This window comes from Thalia democratica, chromosome 4 (genome assembly GCF_965202585.1).
Source record: "Thalia democratica chromosome 4, ktThaDemo2.hap1.1, whole genome shotgun sequence".
In the NCBI taxonomy this organism is placed as follows: domain Eukaryota; kingdom Metazoa; phylum Chordata; class Thaliacea; order Salpida; family Salpidae; genus Thalia; species Thalia democratica.
In genome coordinates this window covers 21,271,972-21,284,594 of record NC_139168.1, presented here as the reverse complement: position 1 = coordinate 21,284,594, position 12,623 = coordinate 21,271,972, and the positions used below count along the sequence as shown (strand labels likewise).

The window sequence follows — 12,623 nt, the reverse complement described above, 5'->3', positions numbered from 1 at the left end:
TGAGTTAAGATTTTAAAAAGTTAAAAAATATTTTGTCTTAAATTGTACAAAGATATGTGTAAAAGCAAATACAAGAAAAGTTTGTATGCTTACAACATAAATAGAAAAATGTAGATTGAAAAAGGTAAACAGTTTAAGTTCAAAAAAGGATTGAATAGAAATAAAGTTGATGCATTGAATACTTTTGCTGATCTATAAAAATTGGTTTCACTGAAGCTAAAAACAAGTTTTCTTAAATTTTATAACATACAGGAATTGCTGTGAACTTTACAATTTACTGATGTTAAATCTTTAAGCACCACTTTCTGCACAACTAAGCTTAATAAAAGATTACATTATAAATGTAATAGACTTAATAGAACCTGTTCTTAACAGCTAATAAAAAGCCTGCTGAAGATACTAATTTTTATCTAAGTATTTCAATTAAAATAGATGCTAGCTCATAAACTGTTTTAAACAATTAATGTCCAGTTAAGAAAATAAAACATTTAAAGAACAGATCATTAAAATTCACAGGTGTAAAACTCTAAGAAAGCTATCTTGAAATGTTAGTTCTAAACTAACAGCTATTAAATGAAATTAGTAAATTAAATTTACTTCTAGAAAAGCGCTCTTGCTCTATGACGTATTAATAAAATTAATTTATTCAGAAAGTTAGCACCAACTTCTTTTTATAACAAAATGTACTTTTTAACTTTTTAAACTTTATCAGAGAGTGAAAATCTCCTTATTTATCATACAAAAATAAAAAGCTATCTCGCACCCCCTGGAATGCTGCCTCGCACCCCCAAGGGGTGCGAGCACCCCTGGTTGGGAACCTCTGCTTTAGTGGAAGAAAAGTAAAACCGAAAAACTTGTTATAAAACAAAAAACATGCGTTTAATGAAAACTTTACTTTTGAGTAAGTTAAAAAAAACTAGTCTTATGATGTTCAAAAACTTACTTTTTTAATCTTTTTGAATTCGTTTAAGAAGTTAATCTAAGGAACAACTTATTAACAGCTTTTAGTTTAGCTGATATTCAGTAAACATAAACACATTTTTGTTGTAAACTCAGTGTTTATTATTCAAACACAGCTCAGAAAAAAAACGTTAACATATTAAAACAACATCAATTAACAATACTAAAAAAATTGAAAACTTAAATTCCATATTTGTAACAAATTAAAGTTTTTCAATCCGGAAGGTTTAAATTTATTTCAAATTTAAATTCAAACTAAGTTGCATAAGTGTTTAAAATATTCAATTTTTAATAACTTATACATAACCAGAAAACACAAGAGAGAAAATGTATTTAAATTGTCAAAATTCAAACAATTTTTCCGACATTTTACTACGCAATCCAATCACTTCCTAGCAATTAAAAGTGAATTGCATCAAATTATTTGAACTATAATTCCTTGTTACCTTTCAACAATTTGAACTGGATTTTTTCAACTATAACTAAAGGTTAAAAAGGTAGGTTTTTGAAATAAATGCAAGAATTTACAAGCTTTTGAAAAGGTTAAAATTATTTCCTAATACATTTAAACGTTTTATTGACAATTTCAATTGTTTATAACCACATTTTATTATTCTATGTCATTCATATCAAAATTTAAATAAATGTTTTGAATTTTCAAATTTTGTGTAAAAAAGAAGTTCAGAAGTATAACAAAACATCAGCTTTTTACCATTTTCAGACACAAAAAAAAAAAAATTTAAAACTCAAATGACACAATGATTGTTTTGTGACTGCAAAAAATAAACTAAAATAAAAAACAAAGCAAGAATCGACATTTGTGTAGGACATTTACTTAAAAAATTAGATAGTCTTTTAGTTTTGTGTAAAGTAGACAAACTTAACTTTAATAATAATTCATACACGTTGTGTGGACTTGTTAAAATATATACTTGAATAATTTCTTCCGACTTAAATGTCATGTCTATTTTAAATTAAATAAAAAACCTAATATGAAACGTACAAAGTATTACCCAGACCCTAGAAAAAAAAATCCATAAACATAAGAACTAAAAACTAGAAAAACAAAGCGTTAAAACTAATTATTAACACATATTATTTCAACGAGACAGTTTTTAAGCCACTGATGTGTTTCCCTTCGGATCATCCAAATCGGGGGTTTTCCCGTCAGCAGATTCAACTTTGGGGTTTTTCCCTCTCCCAGGACTCTTCATCTCCTCCTGAATCGACTTCAGCAGATCCCCACTTTGTTGATACTCACCTTTTAGATCTTCTATCTCCTCGTACAAGTTCATCTTCGGCGGCTTTCTCACGATTGGTGAATTTCTCGGAGATTCCCAATTGACATCCTTCGGTTTTCTCATAGGCGAATTTCTCGGGGATGGCCTCAGGAACCCGGGGCTGCCGCTGCCCTTTCGTTTCGGGGAATCCCTTATTTTGAGAGACATCTCCCTGATGAGGTCCTTCTTGTACAGGGATCCGTCCGTTTCAGACATGGTAACCACGTAGTGCTTGTCGGACTTGTTGCTAGGCGGTTTGCTGGGTTTGTTGCTAGGTGACTTTTTGTTGCTAGGTGATTGTTTAGGGGACTTGCTGGCTTGCGACCTGAGAGGGGTAGTTGGCGATGCTGTAAAATAATAGAAAATTGTTACTATTTTTTTGAAAATAATGTATTTATGATTTTGATGTTAATAACAGTTTAAGCTTTAATTTTGTTTAAAAAAAATAATTCCAATTAAAAACTGTTAAAAACTGTAGAAAAATTTATAGTCGATAGTACTTTTTCTTTAAACTATACTTTAAAAGTTATAATTAACAGCACTTTGCTTAAAATCAACTAGGTAGATTACAGTAATAAGCTTTAAAAACTAAAATCCTGAATAATCTTTGGCAGTCTGTAAGGTATTAAACTGCAGGAACTATTAAACAAAAACAGAACAATAAAAAATATTATTTTCCACAAGCATTTTTTAACTTTTGTATACCCTTAGCTTAGTTTAAAAGCGTTATCTTTTTGTTATTTACTGAACTTATTTGAAAACCGAAGGTACTTTATAAAATTTTGATTGACAGCTTAAAAATAAATAGCAAAACTTTACTTTGTATTTTATAGAATGAAATTATAGGTGCTAGAACTCAATTCTTAAGAAGTTATTTTTTAAAGAAATAAAAGAGGTAAGTTTTTTTTGATTAGTAATAAAAATAAAGCGTAAAAACTAATTATTAACACATAATGTTTAGCATTTCGTTTACTGTGCAATTGCAAATCATTATGAACATTTAATTTAATTATGACAGTAAAATTACTCATTATACAGTTGAAAAGCAATTATGATGTTTTTTATATTTTGTTTTTTTAATAGTTTTAATTATGGTTAATACAGTTTGTTTAAAATGGTTTTAAGCACAAAAATTTGTAAAATTATTATTTATAATTATAAAACTAATTAGTTAATAATTGAAAAATTTAAACATAATTTCTATCAGTATAAGTAACACCATTTAAGTTTGAAAAAAAAATTTTTTTTTAAGTAATTGATATAATATCGGTGTGAATTTTTACAAGTGTAATTGAAACAAAAATATTCAGTTTTCAATATTTAGAACAAAATAACCAAGTTGACAAGAATTATAAGACAAAAGTTTGAACTAGCTTTATGCTACTTTATACTAAATTTTAAACTTTACGCTTTCCTTTAGTAAAGGTTTACTATTATTAACATCATTTTTATTTACAAAGTACAGCGAAAATTATTAATATAATGTTAATTGTAGCTATTTGTTGTTGTAATTCGTTTAAAATCTTAAATTATCCATGTTTGAAGTACTAAGCATACTAAAGTCTAGCTTTAAAAAAAGTAATACATAACAAAAAGTGTTTATTTTTGGTATGTTTTTATTTGATAAACTTTTACAATTTATTATTCTATTTGCCTAAAAGTTATGTTTTAGCCTCAAACACAAATAAACTAATAAAGCGCTTATAACTTTATTGAAACAAATACTAGCTTTCAAAATTTACTGATCAATGACAGAAAATTCTAACCTACATGCAAACATAAATGTGAAAACTGGTACATTAGTAAATAAATAAAATTACAAGACTTTGTTTCAAAAACATTCAACTTACGGGAGCTTGGTTGGTTAGGCTCTACAAGAATTTAATTTGAATTACTGTTTACTAAAATAACCACATTTAGTTTATATGTTTTAATTTTTTTACTAAAAAAATTTGTACAATGTGACAAAATATTTTACATGAAAAGTTGTTTTTGAGTATGTGACTAGCTATGGTAACTTTTTTAAGAAATTGTCAAAAGAGTTAACAAAAGTATTTGAAAAAAACTTACGATTATTTGTACTGTCAGTACCTATAGAAGACACAGAGTTCTTTTGTTTTCTTAAAAATAAAAATCCGACTCTGTTCAGAATAAAACTTCTTGGTTTTACATCTTCATTTCCATCGTAGGTGTCTTTAACTGAATAAGAATAAATAAATTAATTCAAAACAAGACTTTTTTTTTGATGAATATGTATTTTTAGATTAGATAGCTCTCTAGGTTATGTGGCAACTTTTTTAATATTTAAGAAAAAAATGCATTGTTAATAAAAATATTTTTTTTATCTATAATTACAAAATGAAAACTAAAAATATATTAGCCACTTTAAAGATATTATTTTAGTTTAAAAAAAATATTATAATCAAAATTAGGCATATGATTGCGTAGATTTTCATTAAAATAGTTATAACTAACTATTTTATTTTGTTTTGATAGTATTGCCATATTTATATCCTAAAGAGCAATAATAACTTTTTATACAAACAACTTTTCTAATTTAAAGAAATTATTGAAATACTAATCTTACCATTGACATGGACTGTATTTCCACCAACGAGTCTGGCATTGTTGACAAGTATTGCTACTGCAAATACTAAAAGAACAATAAAAACAATAAGTACAACTTGTAAGGACGAATTTGCAGATGCGTAATTAACTCCGGTATCTGTAAATTTATACAACAACTTTAATTAACAAATTTTTATAGATAGATGTTTATTCAAACTTGTTGTTTTATGAAACCAACAAATGAAACTAAAGTAAGTTTTGTTATTTTATTGTTTATTATTCTGTGTTAAAAATAAAAGAACTAATCTAAATAAAAAAGCACTAATTCAGAAAATAACTACTTAAAAAACACAAAAAAAATAAAAAACAGTGATAAATTATTTTAAGTGTATGTTCCATGCAATATAATCTAATTCTATCATTCTAAGTATAATTAATGCAAATTAATTAAGCAAAAATCTGATATCATTATTCTTTCTATTCGTGATATTAATGTAAAAGCGTTCATAAATTTGATTAGAAACATGCAATTGTGAAAATGGAAAAATGATTATGATGAATTTTGTAACATGATAAAAACTACGAAACGTAATAAATAATAAATACATTTTAGTTTATCACATGATTTTTTATCAGTATAAACACAAAAATACAAGGAAAGGGCATGGTTTTAAATAAAATGTAGTAAAAAATCAAATAATTGTGTAATACTTAACAAAATAATATACATTAATACATGTTTTAACACATTTTTTTCTATATTAAGTTGTAAATTTAGTTTTGTGGTTGTTTTTTAAAAATAAAAACAATAGTGACATTTTAAAAATAATTAAAAAAATTTATAACTTTTTAAGTGTACAGTTCATAAGAGTATTTAGTAAAAAACTATGACAAAATAGCTAATAGGTGTTAAAGTGCAACGTTTCAAATTATGGATTTAAATTTGAAAAAGAAAAAATGCTTACAAAAAATAGTTTACAACCAAGTTTCAAATAAAATTAAGTCAATAAAGTTGAAGTTCAAACTTCAATTTTGAAACAAGCCAGACTTAAAGCGACTTCTTGACGTAATAAAAAGAAACTTATCTTGAATTATTTATACAAGAGCGTTTAAAAGCTGCCTATTCTAGAAAGAACATTTTTATTTTTCCAGCAATGACCACAATTTTAGTATTAAGTATGTAGGCGAAAGTTAGTGCTTTAAAATATATTTAACCTTGAACTGATTTTTGTCTTTTTGAACAGTTTAGTCTCATTTAATACATAAGCATTCGTAAGAAAGTTTGTAAATTTCAAGATGCAAAAATTCACTTTAAAATTAGAAAATTGTTACATTTATAATAAGTTTAATTATTTTAGTTTGTTATTAATCAGTTTAAATTAATAAAAATTTTGTACTGATAGTAAAAAAATACTTCAATCTAAAACTATCTTATCTACACAAAATAAAATTAAAAAATAAGCAATTAAATAAATTTCTCTTACGTTATCAAATAAAAACAACTCGATAAAACAGAGAAAACAGTACAGTAAAAATCAACATTTCTATTAAAGCTCAAGTCAGTCTTTGCTTAGACGTCAAAACCAAAAATCATAATGAATAATTTAAACAAGAGTGAGTAATTTGTGCGAAAGTGTAGAAAGCTATCCTTTCTAGAATACATATAAAACACCTTGAAGTTTTAGTATCAAGCTAAAGTTTATGTTGGTCTAATTTTCGATATAGGCTTTACATATATACCTTGACTCGTTTTTTGATTTACAACAACAGTATTATTATCTGGCTCTGGTTTGTTGATTCTTCTTATAACTAGTGGTTTCATCGTAGTTGTTGTAGGGTCAGTTGTAGTAGAAGATATTGCTATACATGTGTACATTAAAATGAAATGATAAAAAGAGACAAAAATGTTTTGGTTTTCCAACACGAAAAAGTGCACGAAACAAAAAAAAAAAAAAAAATAGAGATTGATGTGTTTTTAATTTATTGATTGTTAAACAAAGTGCACTAGGCTTTAGAAATGTTACAAATTTAAGTCATAACAAAACAAATTTTTGAATTGGTCATTGAAGTAATTGATTTTAATTTATTGAAAATAAATGTAAATATTTTAATATCTTACTTGTGTTGCTTTGTAACTGTGATTTTGCACTTTGAGTTGTCAAAGATTTCACTTCTTTGTTTTCTAAAATTAAAAACAAACTCTGAGCTAGTAACATGCAAAGTTATAAAAAACAATGTTTGACGTTTAAAAAAGAATAATATTGATATATTTTCTTTTACGTTTGAAACACTTCACATAAAGTTAGTAAAAAAAAATGTTTGCAAAATAATGCTAAAGTATTACATTGTTTATGAAACTCAACTTAAAACTTTATTTAGGTAATAATATTAAATTATATGTTATTATAAAAACACAAACAATATTTTAATTTTTAAAATTATTCAACCTGTTTTTATTAAAACTAGTTATATAACGATATCTATTTCTAATTAAATCAAACAAGCATTCTTTTCTACGAAATCAAAGCAGACTCAAACAGCTAAACTAATTAAAGCTATATTTATAACAATAAGCATTTATTTTTCAATAACTTTTTTTGCATTGTACAGTTTATGTTGCAACTAATCATAAGGCTAAAATTACAATACAAGGAAACTTTATTTAAGGCTTATAAACTCCATTTCTTTCAACAAATGACGCTCGAACTTAAATGACTAAACTAAGTTTCGAAAATTTTTTGCTAATTTTAGCTACACTACAATACTTAAAAAGCAACATTCGAATGTATCACATACTAATATGACGTCAAAATGATCACAAAACAATTTCAACATCAGTTAATATTCATATACACTGTACAAGTCACATACATTGTAATCGGTTTACTTTGCTTTTTAAATCATTATTTAAGTTAGCAACACATTTTAAACAAACTTATATAGTATCAACTACTATGAGGTCACACCGAACTCGGCTAAACAATTATGACGTAACACTACTTACCAGAAGCGGAAGTGAACTCTGCGGAAGTGGGCAGAGACGCGATCCCCTGAGCTGAAGTCGAAACAATTTCAATCTTGAAAAGCGTGGAAGGTACCAACCCCTGAACTAGGTATTTGTTTTTCTGGTCGGGGACTTTTTTTATATTGACGCTCCTGACGACATCTGCATTCTGATTGGTTATTTTGATTTTATCCTCTGCTGATTGGCTGTTTGAAATCCACGTTATCTCGGTTCCGAGGTAGGAACTGGATGTCTGGATGTCGGTCGGTTGTGGGAGGTCTAAAAAAATAGTTTTATTTCTTGATCAAAACTTATACTTTATATTTTTTGTAATTACAAGGTTATTTTTTGTTGTGTTGACATTTAATAATAAAACTATCAATAAAACTGTTACGGTTTGTACAAAAAAACATATTTCTTTATTTTATGATTTATAAATATATAAAAGTGCTAAGTAAGGTAAGTTTTATTGAAAAACCTAATTATAATAAGTAAAATTTATATTTTGTTATAACTTCATTTGATAAATATTAAAGAGTAAAACTTATAAATTAACCGAATTCCCTTAATTTAACAAAGCTTTAAAAATTAAAATATTTTATTAAATGAATTACTTGTTCGTCACTTAATAGTCAAAATACAAATGAAACTTTTACTTAGTTTGATTTTTTGCCAATTGTTATATCACAGTCATTTATAGCCGTAGAACTATTAATAAATCATATTATACAATAGCTTATAAATAAAATAAAAATTATTTTTTTTTATTGTTATATGCAAGGTATATTTAGAATTGTTTACCACATATTAAGTTGAAAAGAACAGTTTTTAGGGAACTAAACAATTTAAATCATAGAATGTAATCAATCAAAGCAACAGTTATATAATGTAAAAAACAGTATTATACTCTCACGAATACTCTCATTTTACAAAGGTTGTATTATAATAGTTAAAATTATAAATTTAAATTAATTTTTGTTTTGTCTAATAAACTAACAGACTTACTTCAGGTAACTAAACTAAACAGCAAAGTTATGACGACATACACAAATTAATTAACATTTACAAATAGAAGTTTAGTTTAAGTAGTTTGTACAAAAACTTGGAAAAAATAAATGGTAGGTTTTAATACATGTTTTTAAACCTAAAATAGTTTTATTAAAAAAGTATCTGACTAAACTCTTAAAATTTTTTATTTAAATACAATAACCAGTTATAAAAATACAGATAAGTATGTAACTTTATTGTTCATTACTACAAATAAAAAGTTAAAGATAATAAGCTATAAAACAACGAACGTAGTAACTTATAAGTCACTCGATCAAAGATTACAAATACTAAATTCCTTCTTAATTAATTAATTAATTACGCAACTTTAACAAAGTAATTTACTATCGTATTCTTGTTAATATTTCTTAGTCTAGACTCCAGACTAAATGAAAAAATTTCACAGTTTTTATCAGTTCGATACGCCCATCAAATTTTTTTAAGATCAGGTTTGAGTTAATAAAAAAAGGTAAAAGTTACTTAACTTTTTGAACTACACTAACATTTATCACTTCTTTGTTTTATAACATAGAAGTAAAAAATCAACTTAGATAAGCTTATTAAAGGTTTAATCACTTTTAAGCATTAAAATTGGAAAAACAAATTAACAGTGCGAATAAAACTACATAATTTTATACAGTTGCTTAAACAAAACAACTGTAAATTAGCTTCAAATTTTACGCATGTTTTTATTGATCAAAGTTTTTTTTATCACATATAAAAAAGAAGAAAAAAATAAGATAATAAAGTATAGAATAAAGCTTCCTTAGCTGTATCCAATCTTAATTTCTTAATTTATCAAGTAACTTTAACCCTTTTGTATAAAATGTTCAAAAAGGTTTTACATTATAGTCGCATATTTTAAAATATTTTATATAATTTACCAGTGTTAAAAAATGCCTTCTACAATTCAAACCTTCTTCGAAAAGTGACACTCCTATTATGAAGTTACAATGATTTAAGTATTTTTTTCCGGCAGTTAAAAGTTTGTTTGACTTCACTCATCTGTTAATAAACTTAAAGTTTTTACAAATATAACAACTTATATAGTAGTTTCCAAAAAAAAGTTATGAACAGTTTAAATTTGGTACTTAAACTTTAAAGATTGATTCCATACAATAGTTACTCACCCTAATGCTTTATATGCAATACTTTGCAACTACTTATTATACATAAAAATATTTTAGCTGACATTAAACAATTTTAAAAGAGTATGACTCAAAATCATATTTATTAGATGTCTACTACATACTATGTAATTATTCATAGCCGTTAACTATATTATAGCTTCACAAAAAATCACCAGCTTTCAAGAACAATTATGCTTGTTTTAAGTTTTGAGCTGACTTAAATATTTAAATCTTATTATAGAAAGTTTGCTAAAGAAAAGTAAAAATAAAATAATTGTACTATGAGTATTTATCGGAAAACTTTACAGTATACTAGTTTTATGCTGTAAATAGTACAAATTGACTTTAATAAAAGTTATATTTCAGACAAGTTTGAAAACTTAAACGTTTTTTGTATGAAAAAGATTTAATAAAAAGAATAAATTTTAAATTTAATTAAATTATAATGCTATAAACACCATTTTTAACTTAGCATAATGTGAATAAGCGTCAACCAAAAATAATAACAAGTTTGTTTTTACTTCAATACTGTGGCTCTAAGTACGAAGAAAACCTAAACGTTAATTCGTATTAAAACAATTAATTATAACTTTTTTTTTCCATACATGTCATTAAGTTTTCTGACTTTATTATTTACCAAATCTTTCTTTGTTTTAACCCACAGTACTAGTATACTTACTTTTACTACTTTTAGTTTTTGGTAAGGTGACTACCAAGTTAAGTACAGCAAATACAAACCAAAGAATTGGTTCCATTAGCAAGAAAAAAAGTTTTTATAAGTATAGATCTCATCTGATTTTATATCTAAATACTAAGACTTTACAAAGTAAACTTTTATACACTTTATTTATTTTAAAAGATAAAAGTTAAAAGAAAAACAGGTATTATCAATCGTATTTATATTACACAATTGATTTAAACTAAAGTTTGTTGATTAATATTGAATATTTTTATGCATAATCAATGCGCTATAACTCACATGAAAGTAAATACTTAAAAAGATTATTATTAACATGTTGTCCTAAAATAAGTGCATAAATGTATTCTAAAAATCATTTAAATACGGTATTTTATTTGTATAGCATATCTCAATTAATTTACTATCAAAATGATTTGAAACTTTTTTCAAAAAATAAAAATTAAAATAATCTTGTTTAATTTTATATTTAGGCATACCTATTTAATTAAATTAAAACTTTAAAATCCTAAAATAGTATTAAACAACTGTTATTTTATTAAGTTATGCTGTCGAAAAGTAAGTCATGTCAACAGTTTAGCTGTAGAAAATTTTGACACATTAAGAATATATCGTTAGTTAGTAAAATTTACAATACCATTTAATTTGTTATAAACTTAACATCTATAGAGTTGTCCTAGAGTTTCTACAATCGTTTTGTTTTCTTATTAGTAAATTTAAACTTTTTATTTTAAACGTAGAGTTTAGTTTTAAACTACAAAAACCGACATAAAAATAAAGTAATTTCAGAACTTATTAAAATTTTAGTATTTAAAAACTGTCTAGTTAAAATGTGGATAATAGTTGTTTGTGTTCATAACTATGTGATTTATAGAAACAAAATATTACTTCAAGGACAATTAACAAAAAACTTTGCTTTAAATTTGCCCTATTACCGTGTGAAGTTTATTCTATAAAATACTTTTCTACAATGGTGCTTATAGTATGATCTTTTTAGTAGCTAATAAAAAACAGGTTTAATTTTTAAAGGTTTTAGTATACAAACAAGATCGTAAATGTAAGTAAAACAATTGCATTTATTTCAAATTTTAAATTTACTTCATTTACCATAAAAAACGCAACACAACAAAATACTTACCACATAATTAAAATTTAACTTGTGGTAAAATTACTTCTGGATTATTGTTTTTTAATGCTTCCAAGATAAACAAACCTATAAAAGGCTGTTTCTTGTTATTTAGTTTAAAGTTTAAGAAAACTCGGTTTCATTAAGAGATTATGGAAACAAAAAATACCTTAAATATGTTAAAGTTAGTAAGATTTATTGTATTCACTCATAGTGTTTCAGTTTAACGCTTTATAAATATTTTAGATTTTAAAAAGTTTGTACACTTTCTCCTTGTCTAAAAATTACAATCTAATGTTATATGTGTTGTTACAAACTTATTGAAGTTTAAGTATATAGTATAATTATTTTACTGAACAAAGTTTAAAAAAAATTCTGTTTGCAAACACAAATTTATTTTAGTATGATTGATGAACTTATTATTATAACGTCAAACAATCGATACTATATATTAACTTTTTAAAGCAGCCTAAAAGATTAAAGAGTAAATAAATGAAACAAAACATTGAAGTTTTACCTTTTTTTAATCCTTTATGTCAAACTGTTTGTCGCAAGAATATATTGAACAAAACCTCTAGATATATAAACTTTTAGAATAACAATTTTAAAAACTTTTTTCGATTGGTTTATTTTTTTAAACTTAATTCATTATGTTTTAAATATGTGACAAAAACTTTTAAGTCCTTTTACCTTAATTTTATCTATTTAAGTTAAAGCTTTATCAATGGAATTATCAGTAAAAACAAAAAAAAATTATTATTACTAAATTGATTATTATGTAACCTATGACATTTGAACTCTAGGTGCAAAT

At 24.8% G+C, this 12,623-nt stretch overlaps 1 protein-coding gene across 2 annotated transcripts in view; it reads right to left on the bottom strand.

Moving 5' to 3' along the window:
• Positions 1-2,068: 2,068 nt before the first annotated feature.
• Positions 2,069-12,623, bottom strand: part of LOC145833855 (uncharacterized) — a 75,850-nt gene continuing 65,295 nt past the window's right edge. For both annotated transcript variants that reach the window (XM_082941074.1, XM_082941075.1), the window contains exons 19-23: positions 6,928-6,990; positions 6,549-6,668; positions 4,828-4,965; positions 4,311-4,439; positions 2,069-2,587 (exon numbers count right to left, since the gene is read on the bottom strand). In XM_082941074.1, the coding sequence (XP_082797200.1) occupies positions 2,076-2,587; positions 4,311-4,439; positions 4,828-4,965; positions 6,549-6,668; positions 6,928-6,990 (962 nt within the window). In that variant the 3' untranslated portion in view covers positions 2,069-2,075. The remainder of the gene's footprint in view (positions 2,588-4,310; positions 4,440-4,827; positions 4,966-6,548; positions 6,669-6,927; positions 6,991-12,623) is intronic.